General features: G+C 35.2%; 1 protein-coding gene across 3 annotated transcripts in view; it reads right to left on the minus strand.

Annotated features, from left to right (window-relative positions):
• The window catches only part of TDRD5 (tudor domain containing 5), an 81,074-nt gene that overhangs the window by 24,741 nt on the left and 42,996 nt on the right, over positions 1 to 13,337 (minus strand). For 2 of the 3 annotated variants that reach the window (XM_003785672.2, XM_012802613.1), the window contains exons 11-12: positions 7,304 to 7,504; positions 6,706 to 6,864 (exon numbers count right to left, since the gene is read on the minus strand). In XM_003785672.2, the coding sequence (XP_003785720.1) occupies positions 6,706 to 6,864; positions 7,304 to 7,504 (360 nt within the window). Of the gene's footprint in view, positions 1 to 4,615; positions 4,778 to 6,705; positions 6,865 to 7,303; positions 7,505 to 13,337 lie in introns of all 3 variants that reach the window. The other variant, XM_003785673.2, reaches the window with a different exon arrangement.

The raw sequence follows: 13,337 nt of genomic DNA on the forward strand, positions 1-13,337 counted from the left end.
AAAAAAAAAAAAAAAAAAAAAAAAGGAATATGGCTGAAAAACCCATGACACAGTGAAAGTTATAAACCTACAGGTTCAAGAAGTTTAACAAAAATCCAAACAGGATAAACCCAAAGAAATCCATGTCTAGACAAGTTATAACTGACCCACTGAAAACTAAAGACAAATAAATTATCTTGAATGTAGCTAAAGAATAATAACAGATTATCTATAGAGGAATAATAATTTCAGTAACTACGGACTTTTTAACCAGAAGACATTAAGTGAAATGAACTTGTTAAAGTACTAAAAGAACTGGCAACCAGATTTCTGCATCCAAACATATTCCTTAATAATGAAGAAAATACATTTCAAAGAAGAATAAGAGAATTCATTGTCATCGGATCTGTGCTAAATGAACTGCTAAAGAAAGTTCTTTGGAAGGAAAGATGATGATATCAAAAGGAATCTCAGAACATCAGAAAAAGGAAGAGCAACAGAAATGATAAATGTCTCTTTTTGAATTTTTAAAAATGTCTGAAGGTAAAAAGTGAAAGTAAACAAAAAAATAAAATAACTCACTGTATATTTTCAATGTAAGTAGATATAATACACAAGACAAGGATAAAGAAGGCAGAAAGGGGTAGAAGAATGCTTATGTTGGTAATATACCTACATTCCATTCAATGTGGTAAAATATTGATTAGGTCACTGTAAAAAGTCATCAACGTATATTAAAATTCCTAGAGCAACTACTAAAAAAGCTACACAAATAAATATAATAAAAAATACAGTAGGTAAATTAAAATGGAATACTAAAAAATGCTCAACCTAAAAGAAGGTAGGAAATGGGAAGCAAAAGAATGAGAATAAGGGGAACAGACAGAATAATAAAATAAAATGGTAAATCTAAAATCAAAATATCAGTAATCACAGTAAATATAAATAGTCTAAACACACTAAGAAAAATTCAGAATGTCATAGGATGGATTATTAAATAACCAAACCATATGCTACTTCAAGAAATTTACTTCACATATAATCATATAAGTAGGCTAAAACTAAAATGATGGAAAAAGATATAGCATGTACATACTTAAAAAGAGCTGGAATGGCTATTTTGATATCAGATAATAAAGGCTTCAGCGGAAAAAAGGTAGGCTTCAGTTAACAAAAAGTAACTGCAAGATAAAGAAAGACATTTCATGATGATAAAAGGGTCAATAAAAGGGTCAATTTACCAAGAAAAGATAATAATCCTAAATGGATAAGAACTAATAATGTAGCTTCAAAATATACAAAGAAAAAACTGATAGGCCAGGCACAGTAGCTCAGATCTGTAATTGCAGCAGTCTGGGAGGTCAAGGTGGGTAGACTGCCTGAGCTCAAGAGTTTGAGACCAGCCTGAGCCAAGAGCAAGACCCTATCTCTAAAAATAGCTGGGCATTGTGGCAGGCACCTGTAGTCCCAGCTACTTCTGAGGCTGAGGTAAGAGGATCACTTAAACCCAAGAATTTGAGGTTGCTGTGAGCTGTGATGCCATGGCACTCTACGGAGGGCAACATAGTAAGACTCTGTCTCAAAAAAATAAATAAATAGGCTTGGTGACCATAACTCAGTGAGTAGGGTGCCAGCCACATACACCGAGGATGTTGGGTTCGAGCTCAGCCTGGGCCTGCTAAATAACAATGACAACTGTAAAATTAGCCAGGTGTTGTGATGGGTGCCTGTAGTCCCAGATACTTGGGAGGCTGAGGCAAGAGAATAGCTTAGGCTCACGAGTTTGAGGTTACTGTGAGCTGTGATGCTGCAGCACTCTAATGAGGGCAACATAGTGAGACTCTGTCTCAAAAAAATATATAAATAGGCTTGGCACCTGTTGCTTAAGCAGCTAAGGAGCCAGCTACATACACCAGAGCTTGTGGGTTTGAATCCAGCCCAGGCCTGCCAAAACAATGATAACTACAACCAAAAAATAGCCGGGCCTTGTGGCAGGTGTCTATAGTCCCAGCTACTTGGGAGGCTAAGGCCAGAGAATCGCTTAAGCCTAGGAGCTGGAGGTTGCTGTGAGCTGTGATGCCACAGCACTCTACCCAGGGTGACAGCTTAAGGGTCTGTTTCAAAAAAAAAAAAAAAAAGAAAAAGTATATATATAAAATTTGAAATGCCATCAATGTAATCCACCATATGAATGATCTAAAGACAAATGATATATCAACTGCTGAAGAAGTCTTTGACAAAATAAACATCTATGAACATCTATGAGAAAACTCCCAGAAAAATAGTAATAGAGGGGTATTACTTCAATTTAATAAAAACATCTGGCTTGGTACCTGTGGCTCAAGTGGCTAAGGCACCAGCCACATACACCTAAGGTGGCAGGTTCAAACCCAGCCTGGGCCCACCAAACAACAATGACAGCTGCAACCCCCAAAATAGCTGGGCATTGTAGTGGATGCCTGTGGTCTCAGCTACTTGGGAGGCTGAGGCAGGAGACTCGCTTGAGCCCAGGAGTTGGAGGTTGCTGTGAGCTATGATGCCACAGCACTCTACCCATGGGGACAGCTTGAGGCTCTGTCTCCAAAAAATAAATAAATAAAAACATCTACACAAAACTTAAAACTAACATCATACTTAACACTTTTCACCCAAGGTAAGACACAAGTTTGTCTTTTACCATTCCTGTTCAACATAATGCTAAAAGTTGTAGCCAACTTCAATAAGAAAACAGAAATAAAAGGCATGTGGATCAGAAAGGAAGAAATAAAACTGACCATATTTGTAGATGACATGATTATGTAGAAAACTGCAAGGAATCTACAAAAAAAAATCTAAGCAGGCAAGATCATAATGTATAAGATAGGGACACACACACCAAATATACTGCATTTCTATATACAAGCAATGAAGATGCAGAAACTGGTATTAAAAACACCTTTTACAAACACACATTAGGTATATACACTTGACAAAACGTGCAGAACCTATATAATGAAAATTTTTAAATGCTGAGATAAAAGAGGACCTAAATAAGAGGAGAAATATAAATGTTCACACATAAGACACCATAATAAATTTATCAAATTTATCAAATTTTTTGATAAATTTATAAAAAATTATAAATTTATATTTATATTTTAAATATAAATGTCCACACATAAGAAGATGCCATAATAAATTTACCAAATTTTTTATCAAAAATTTATCAAATAATTTAATGACGGTATTTTGTGGACAGAGACAAATTTAATCCAAAATTTATATGGAAAGGCACAGAACCTAAAATACCTTAAACAGGGAGCATGGTACTGGTGAATGGATATACAAACTGTAGAATACCCATACCATAAAATACTATTCAGCAATCAAAATGAACTATTGATACACGAACAACTTAGATGAATCTCAAAGGTACAGAATTATGCTGAAAGATGCCAGTCTCAAAGATTACATAATGTACGACTCTACTTGTATTTTTTTCAGTTAAGTCTTTTTTAATATTATTTTTATTTATTTTTTAGGTTTGACTGCAAATTTTATTTTTTTTATTGTGGGGATTCACTGGGGGTACAAAGAACCAGGTTATACTGCTTGCATTTGTTAGGTAAAGTCCCTCTTAAAATTGTGTCCTGCCCCCAAGAGGTGTGTCACATACCGCGACCTGGAGTCCATTTATAGGAGAGTTCTGAAAAGTAAAACCAGAGTAACCGAAAACAGATCAATGGTTGCAAGAGGTTAGGGATGTGGGGAGACTGTGATTATGTGTGTACAACGAGTATCACAAAGGAGTTATTTCAGGTAATAAAGTTGTTCTGCAACATGATTGTGGTATTAGTTACGGAAATCTACACATATATTAAAATTGAAACACTGTACAAAATAAATTTTACTATGTTAATTTAAAAAGAAATAGTAACACCAAAGAAAAATTACACAGGAAAGATAAATGTGTCATGGCATATTATTTGGCTAAGCCATGAATCACATTTACATAATCATAATAATGTAAATACTGAGTAGCAATCTAATAGAATTAGATACTAATTAGAACGACATACTATATTAGTGAGATAGTAGCAGAAGGGACAGAGAGGACGTGTGCTAGGGATGAAGGGTTGAAAGAATTAACCCTATCTTTCACAATGGGAAATACATAGATAATAAAACTGAAAAACAAGGAAATAACATAAGCATGTTATTTAATGAAATAAATAGTGGTAAATTCCAAGAACAGCAGCTAAAAGAGATGAAAACAGTTGCTGTGGGAATATAGGAAATGTGGGGGAAAGGGACTCTGGGGTATGTATACATAACCATTTCATCAAAATAAAAATACATCCTCCAGAAAGTTAAAAACTTTCCTAATGGGTTTTTCCTAACACTGTTTCCCGATACTAGTTTCTAAGCATAGCATAATTTTAAAAAACTGGCCTAAATCATGGGATAGTAACCAACCTATGAAAGCCAGACAATGCCTCTTTTGTGATCACGGCTATTTGCTACTTTGATCTTGGTAGTTTTGAAAAGAGAATTTGTAATACTGAAAGAAGTGAGGTTTAAAACTATTTTATTCCAGTCCTCTTAGCTTATGAATTATATTAATTAATATTCAAGAAACTATCTTTCCTTCTCCTACCTCATTTTCTTCCTTCAGATCCTTTGGCTCTGAGATGGACAACTTTGGATCTTCTTCACAGGTCTTTTCATGGGTTTTCAAAGAAATAAATTCAGAATCCTTTAATGGCTCCTTTGACTCACATTTAGGGTGACTTAAAGACTTCTTTTCACTAATATCTTGCTAGTAGATATGAAAGAGATTTTTTTCAATATTAATGCTATTTTCAAAATCTATATGCCTATAAATTTGGGAGGAATTTTTCAATATGGTTCATACAAATGCTACATTATTTTACAGCTTTATCCATAACTCTAGGTCTTACCATTCTGTTAAACTAGTTCAGGCAACAAACATTAATTGAGCACATATATTATGAAGTATCTACAGGATAGCTCTGTGGATACAAAGATGAATGCATCTTTTATACTCTAAAGGAACTAAAAAACAATAGTGGGAAGACAATCAGACACAGTCTTATGAGTAGAGCCATTACAGGTATATGGCGAAAATATGATGGAGAGAGGACATCTGAGAAGACACAATGAAGGAGATAACACAAGCTGTATGAATGCTTAAAAGATTAAGGAGGAATTAGCACAGAACTGAGTATACAGAGGTAGGAGTGTGTACAGAGGATATGGGAATCTTACTATGTCAAAATATAGACTTTGGTGGGATAGGAGAGTGTTCTCTTCCACAGAAAAGATGGTCTTACTTCATTTCCAGGATTGAACTATGATTATGTGAAGACAGCAACAGAGTGATGTCTTCAGCAACAGATGACAGGATATTCTAAAAATTTTGAAGGCTGAATTCAGTTCACTGAGAATGAGGAAATATAATTCTTCTAATCTAGTAATAACAATTAGGAGAAATTCAGGCTTCAGAAAGTAGCATACAAGCTCCATTAATCTGAACATTAACTAGAAATCTAAAATCCTTATATTGTTTTCAACATGCAGCAGAAAAGGAATATGTTTCCTTTTTATCTTTTCTAATAATTAGTAAATATCTGCTTTTAATATAAAATTAGAGAGATGATTCTTTAAGTCAAATATATAAAACATACTAAACAGAATAATTTTGTATTTTATTCAAAAAAGGACATACCAATAAAACAAAATATTTTTGGCTCTCAAATTAAATACATCCTATATAGTTAGGTCAGAACCAGTTGTCTTGAGGAATATAGTCTCAGAGGACATTGTTTTTTGTTCAAGAAACATTAAGCTCTTACTACATGCTTCAGATGCCTTTTACAGAGGATAAGTATTCCTTATCTGAAATGCTTAGGACCAGAAGTATTTTGAATTTTGAATTTTTTTGGATTTTGGAGTATTTGCAAACACATAATGAGATATCTTGGAGGTGGGAAAGGTTCAAATAGCTTCACCTGGGGTGTTTCCCATATACCTTACATATATATAGTTTTAAGGCAATTTTATACTCTATTTTAAATAATTTTGTGTCAAAACTAAGTTTTGACTATATTTTGGCTATAACCCATCACTTGAGGTCAGGTGTGGAGTTTTCCAATCGTGTATGTCAGCACTCAAAAAGTTTTAGATTTCTGAGAATTTTAGAATTCTGGATTAGGGATGTACAACCTATATAATGATAATATCAAAGTATGAACCTGGTAAGATTGTTGGGAAGGTTAAAATAGGTAATACTGCTTTTTAACAGTACCTCCCATGTAGTACAAGTTCAGTTATTATGACCATGGGTTGAAGTAATACATAATAATATTATAATATTATCTTCATTACTATAAGGGGAGAGGTGCCAAATGTTTAAAGAGAATGTGACAAATGACAACACTTGAAGAACTTGAGTAGTGAAGAGGGAAGAAAAACAGCATTCAGATTCAGTACAGGGGAAATCACAGCTACACAAAAGCAGCAAAAGAGAGAAATGATTCAAAAGGAAGCATGACTGAAATGACTGAAGCAAAGGTTTAAAGTGGCAAGTAATGAGACAAGGTCATTCTTAAGATCACTGTGTAATTTTTTAAAACTTTCCTGTGTTTTGAAAGCCTCAGTTTCTTCATGTACAAAATGAGGATTTTAGTAATATAAAGAATCATACTATTTGCAAAAACCTCTTACCAGGGTATGTAATTCACTCTCTTTTGATTGTGGACTTATCTTTCGGTCTTCATTAAAATAGTGCTGCTGGGAAGGATAACCCAGTTCTGTCAAGACAACATCCTCTGGCCCTCCACTGGATTTAGTGTATAAAGCTAAAGGGTTGAGTTCTCTGAAACCCTAGGATTAAAATAAAAGAAGAAAGGGTTTACTCTTATGTGGTCAAGACAGAAATGGTGAAAAGGTTAGCACTTCATAATTTTCAAATGCTTTGGAAGTATATTATCTTCCAAAAGTTTCTTCATATTAACAGTTTATGATAGTTATAAAATTTATCAACATTAATGGTTCTTCTCTAGAATAAGATAAAACTAAATTGGGATAAGAGAATACTCAATTATTTAAACATAAGTATTCACATTTAAAGGACAATTAGCTAAATGTAGTTTTTTATGTTCATCTGAAAATTACGAGTGCTGTGCATTAGGAAGATAAGAATCTCCTGGGTATCTTTAAGATTAAAGAATAAACCTTATAACCTTCTGTATTAAATTATCTCACATCTTGAAATACTGAGATAAAATAAAATATATTACCAAAAACATCCAGATTGCTCTACCTTAGAAGGGACATTTTCTCGGCAAACAATTGCATGGCCCTCTGTTCTTAAGACATGATGGAAATATATGTCTTCATTTGAGGATGTATCACACAGAAAAATATTAAGGATTCCATCTACATATTCATCCACTACCCCTACCAATGGCTTCAAACCACACAACTTCTGAAACTGCAAAATAGCTCTGCATGTCCAGTGTTCCTGAAATATAATCAAGATATTAGATTTTAGGTGATAGATTTAAACTTAAATTATAGTGACCATATATAAAAATGAATTCTAATGAACTAGAGAGCTAAGTGGAAAAATAAAACAGTACTAGAATAATTCATAGGAAGATATTTATAACTCAGGAATGAGAAAAGTCAAAGAAAAAGTGATAAAAATGTGAATATGGAAAAATGTAATTATATGATGAGAAATTATCTTTTCCTTTTTTTTTTGAGTTGGAGTCTCAAGCTGTTGTCCTGGGTAAAGTTCCGTAGCATCATAGCTAATAGTAGCCTCCAACTCTTGGGCTCAAGTGATCCTCTTGCCTCAGTTTTTACATTTTTAGTAGAAGTGGGATCTTGCTTTTGCTTAGGCTGGTCTCTAACTCTTGAGTTCAAGTAATCCACCAGCCTTGGCCTCCCAGACTGCTAGGACTAAAGATGTGAGCCATCATGCCTGGCCAAGAAACTTTCATTTTAAGAAATGGTGAGTTAGATTATTATACCACCCCTCCAGAGAAAACTAAAATTTCTGGTAAAATGCTTTTTTTTTTTTTTTTTTTGAGACAGAGTGCTGTGGCATCACAGCTCACAGCAAGCAACCTCAAACTCTTGGGCTCAAGTGATTCTCTTGCCTTAGCCTCCCAAGTAACTGGGACTACAGATGCCCACCACAGCACCTGGCTATTTTTCTTTTTTTGGTTGTGATAAAATACTTTTTAAAATAAGTACAAAAAGCAAACCGATAAGTTAGTAACATATTATCGGGTCAAAATTGAAGGAAAAGTGGGAACTACTTTTGTCTTAAGGGTACCTGCTAATCCAGGCAAATGTGAACTTTGGTTTTGATGATCTAACTAGTCAAAGGGGTGGATATCAAAGCCAGGGTCCACTCATGGTAAGGAGTTTAGATAAGAATTTTTATTCTTTAAGCTGAGTCCCTATGAGGGTACTTTTTCAATGAAATAGGGAAAAGAAATAAACTAGCTTTCACATGAACTTGCAGCTCAATTTTCACATCACCAGGGTGGTCCACATATCCTTAAACTGTTAATTTACATTAACATAGTTCCAAGATTGGCGATATTCCTAGGCACCTGGCAAAAGCAAATGTAAATCTTCTCTGGAGATAAGCAACCTCTGCCTGCATTATTCAATCATTCTTACAAACAACTTTTCAAAAACAACAAGCAGTACACAGGCAAAGATAAAAAGCAAACAAAGAAACAATAAGTCAAAAGAACAAACAAAAAACATAACTCAAAAAAATCTTCAATTTTAGATATTTTAATTTCTAGACAAATTATAAAACAACTAAACTTATTATCTTAAGGAAAAAAATCCAACCAAACCAAACAGAACTCAGCTTAGTTTGAGAGCTTCTGCAGAAATCAGCAATCTATAAAAATTGATCTAGCCAAACTAAGAAGTTTTAGAAAGCAAAAATACAATAACCAAAATTAAAATTAAAAACCTCATAGGTTAATTCAACAGCAAATTAGAATTAAAAAGAAAGTTGGTAAAGTGTAAGATAATTTGGAAAAAATAACCCAGATTGCAGAATGGAAAGACAGATATAAAATACAGAGGAGAAGTCAGACGATACAGAAGAAAAACTGAGATGGTTTCATACACTTTCTGTTCCCAGAAAAACAGGTAGAAACAGAAAGAATGAAAATAAGAATAAATACATACATAAATATATGATACTAAAACCAAAGAAAATGAGCAATCTTAAAACTAGCTTTAGACAGAAAGCACACTGCCCTTAAAGGAACATCCATTAGACTGACAGCTGACTTGTCAAGAACAATACAGGAAGCCAGAAGCCAGTAATGAGACCTTTGATGTGCTAAAGATATTAACTGGTAACCTAGAATTTTACAATTAGTAAATATATTTTTCAACAAGTAAAAATAACATTTTCAGATAAATATAACTAAGTTTTTCTACTAGCAAACTTATAAAATAAGTTAATAAAACTAAATAAAATCCTAAAGTACACCATTCAAATAAAAGGAAAATGGGCCCATACAAAGGATTTGAACAGTGGATGAAGAGAATGTGTAAATAAATCTAAGTTGATGTTATATTACACCAGGACCATATAAATATGGTCAATTTTCTGAAGGGCTAAAAATGTAAACATTAATTACATGAGAAGAATAGCTAGAAGAGAGAATCTAGAGATGAACACAGCCACACAGTGCCATCTGATCTTTGATAAACCAAACAAAAGCATGCACTAGGGCAAAAAATCCCTATTTAATAAATGATGCTGGGAGAACTGGTTAGGCACATGTAGGAGACTGAAACTGGACCTACACCTCTCATCATTGACAAAAATTAACTCTTGCTGGAAAAAAGATTTAACGATATAAATTCTAAAATAGAGTGTGGGGAAAACATTTGGCCTGGAAAAGATTTTATGAAGAAGACCTGCTTGGCAATTCCAACACTACCAAAAATTAATAAATGGGACATGATCAAGCTAAAAAGCTGCTGCATAGCTAAGGGTACCACAACTAAAGCAGATAGACAGCCTTTGGAATGGGAGAAGATATTTGCATGCTATGAATCTGACAAAAAAGGCTGTTAACTAGAACCTACAGAGAACTCAAATTAATCAACAAGAGCAAACAACCCCACTTATAAGTGGGCAAGAGACTTAAAACAGAAACTTCTTGGAAGATGACAGATGAATGGCCAACAAACACATGAAAAAAATGCTCATTGTCTCTAATCATTGGAGAAATGCAAATCAAAACCACTCTGATATATCACCTAACTCCAGTGAGATCAGCCCCACATCACAAAGTTCCAAATGCAGATGCTGGTGTGGATGTGGAGAGAAAGGAACACTTTTACACTGCTGGTAGTGATACAGAGCAGGTGGCTCCCAGCCAGCTTGGGCTGAGCTGAAGGGCGGACCTGCCGCCTCCACCCTGGTGGTGTTGGTGTCACCATAGCCAGCACCAGTGGATTGGTAGGTAGGCAGGGGGTGCCCAGCAGGAGGCTCCAGTAGCCAGAGGGGCCAGACAAGACACCAGTGTTTTGGTGTCTCCCTCCCCTTGCTCTTGTGGCTAAACAGGGAACCCCTCTTTCCTAGGAATGAAAGGGACTATATCCATTCATTAATGCATTCATTCACCTTGCCCCAGTACAAAGGACTGTATCCATTCATTTGCTACAGAGTTCATGGTAAATGTAACCACACAGGACACATGCAACCCATATACACACACACACACACACCTCTCTGGACAAAGAGCCTGGAGAGAGAGACAGAGAGGGAAAGAGAGAGAGCTTTTTTCCTCTACTTGGGTTGTTTCTCTCTGCCAGGAGCTTTGGTGTTTTTGTTTTCTTTTCTGTAAAATAAATCCCGTCTTACCACTGATCTGTGGTCCGAGAATTCATTCTTTGAATCACCAAGACCAAGAACCTACTAAAGATGAAATTCCAGTATCTGTGGGATTGCAAGCTAATACAATCTCTATGAAAAGAAGTATGGCGAATTCTCAAAGAACTAAAAGTTGACCTTCCACTTGATCCTGCAATACCATTACTAACTAGGTATCTACCCAGAAGAACAAAAATCATTTTACCACTAGGATATCTGCACCAGAATGTTTACTGAAGCTCAATTCATAATTGCAAGATGTGGAAGCAACCCAAATACCCATCAATCCATGAATAGATTAACAAAATATGGCATATGTATACCATGGAGTACTATTCAGCCATAGAAAAGATGGAGACTTTACATTTTTTGTGTTTGTCTGAATGGAGTTGAAACACATTCTTCTTAGTAAAGTATCTCAAGAATGGAAAAAGAAGTATATAATGTACTCAATACTAACATGAAACCAAAATATAAGTAACTACAAGCCCACAGGAAAGAAAAACACAAGCATTGTCTAGTGAGGACAAGGGAAGAAAAAGAGAGAGGGAGGAGGAGAAGGGAGGATCACTGGTGGGATCTCATCTAATGTGCACAATAGGCAACTACAACTTGAACTTTACCTTAGAAATAAAAACAATGTAACCTAAACCTCATATTAATCTGAAATTTAAAAATAAAGATAAAATGAAAAAATAGGCCAGAAGAGGAAATTAACATGCTTTGAGGTAAGAAGCTCAACGAACACCTTGGGAGGCTCATCATGAAGAGGTAATCACCAAAACATATCAGACTGGTCAAAGTCAACACAAAGAAGGAACTCCTATGAGCTATGAGCCAAAAACATCAAGTAAGTTACAAAGGAAAACCCATCAGGCTAACTACTGACTTCTCAGTGTCTGCGGTGGTACATATTTTACAAGCCAGAAGGGATTAGGGCCTTACCTTCAGTCTTCTTAAAGAGAAAAACTGCCAGGCTAGAATTCTGTATACTGAAAAATTAAGTTTCATATATGAATGAGAAATAAAGACTTTTCCAGACAAGCAAAACACTGAGGCAATTTGTCACAACCAGACCTCCCCTGCCAGAAATATCCAGAACTGCATTATGGACAGTTCATGGACCAGGACAATAGATATCCACCAGTGTAAAATCACCCAATAGGTAAAAATCACAGCTCATGCAGAACAATAGCACAAGAGGGAAAACAAAGCACTAACGTCCTACTCAACATAATGAATAGAACGGCATCACAAATACCAATTCTATTACCTGTTATTGGTCTGAATGCCCAACTCTAGAGACATAAGATGGCTGAATAGATGAAAAAATACAAACCAAGTATTTTCTGTCTCTAGGAAATACATCTAACACATAAGGACTCACAAAGACTTAAGGCGAAGAGATGGGAACAAACATTTCACCCAAATGAAAACCAAAAGAAAGCAGGAATAGCCATTCTTATATTAGATATAATTGACTTTAAACCAACGATGGTAAAGAAAAAGATGGCCATTAGAAAGGTAAAGGGAGCAATTCAACAAGAAAACATAACAATCCTAAATATACATGCTCTCAGATTCATAAAGCAAATTCTAGTAGACCTAAGAAAAGAGATAAACAGTAGGATCATAACTGGTGGGGATTTTATCACCCCAATGACAGAGCTGGCCAGATTACTGAAGCAGAAAATAAACACTGGACTCAATAAAGCTTTAGAACAAATGGACCTAACGTACATTTAGAACATCCTACCCTAAAACTACTGAATCTACATTCTTCTCATCAGCACATGGAACAGTCTCCAAAACTGGTCATATCTTAGACGACAGAATATGTCTCAAAAAATTCATAAAATCTGAACTCATACAATGTATCTTCTCAGACCACAGTATAATAAAAATAGAAGTCAATTCCAAGAGAAACACACAAATCTACACAAACCATGGAAAATGAAACAACTTGCTGCTGAATGATTACTGGTCAATAATGAAATTATGATAGAAATAAAAAGATTCCTTTAAATGGATGACAAAGGGGACACAAGTTATTCAACTCTATGGAATTCAGCCATAGCAGTCATAAGGGAAAATTCATAGCCTTAAATGCCTATATCAAAAAGACAGAAAGATCACAAATTAACAACCTAATGGCACATCTCTCAAGAAACCAGAACAAAAAGAGCAAACCAAACCCAAAGCCAGCAGAAGAAAAAAAATTCAGAAAACAAAACTAAATGGAAAACAAGAGCAATTAAAAAAAAAACCACCGGGCTCGGCGCCTGTGGCTGAAGTAGCTAAGGCGCCAGCCACATATACCTAAAGTGGCGGGTTCGAATCCCCAGCCCGGGCCCGCCAAACAACAATGATGGCTGCAACCAAAAAATGGCCGGGCACTGTGGCGGGCGCCTGTAGTCCTAGCTAC

This window comes from Otolemur garnettii, unplaced genomic scaffold, assembly GCF_000181295.1.
Source record: "Otolemur garnettii isolate 467f Iridium unplaced genomic scaffold, OtoGar3 scaffold00016, whole genome shotgun sequence".
In the NCBI taxonomy this organism is placed as follows: Eukaryota; Metazoa; Chordata; class Mammalia; order Primates; family Galagidae; genus Otolemur; species Otolemur garnettii.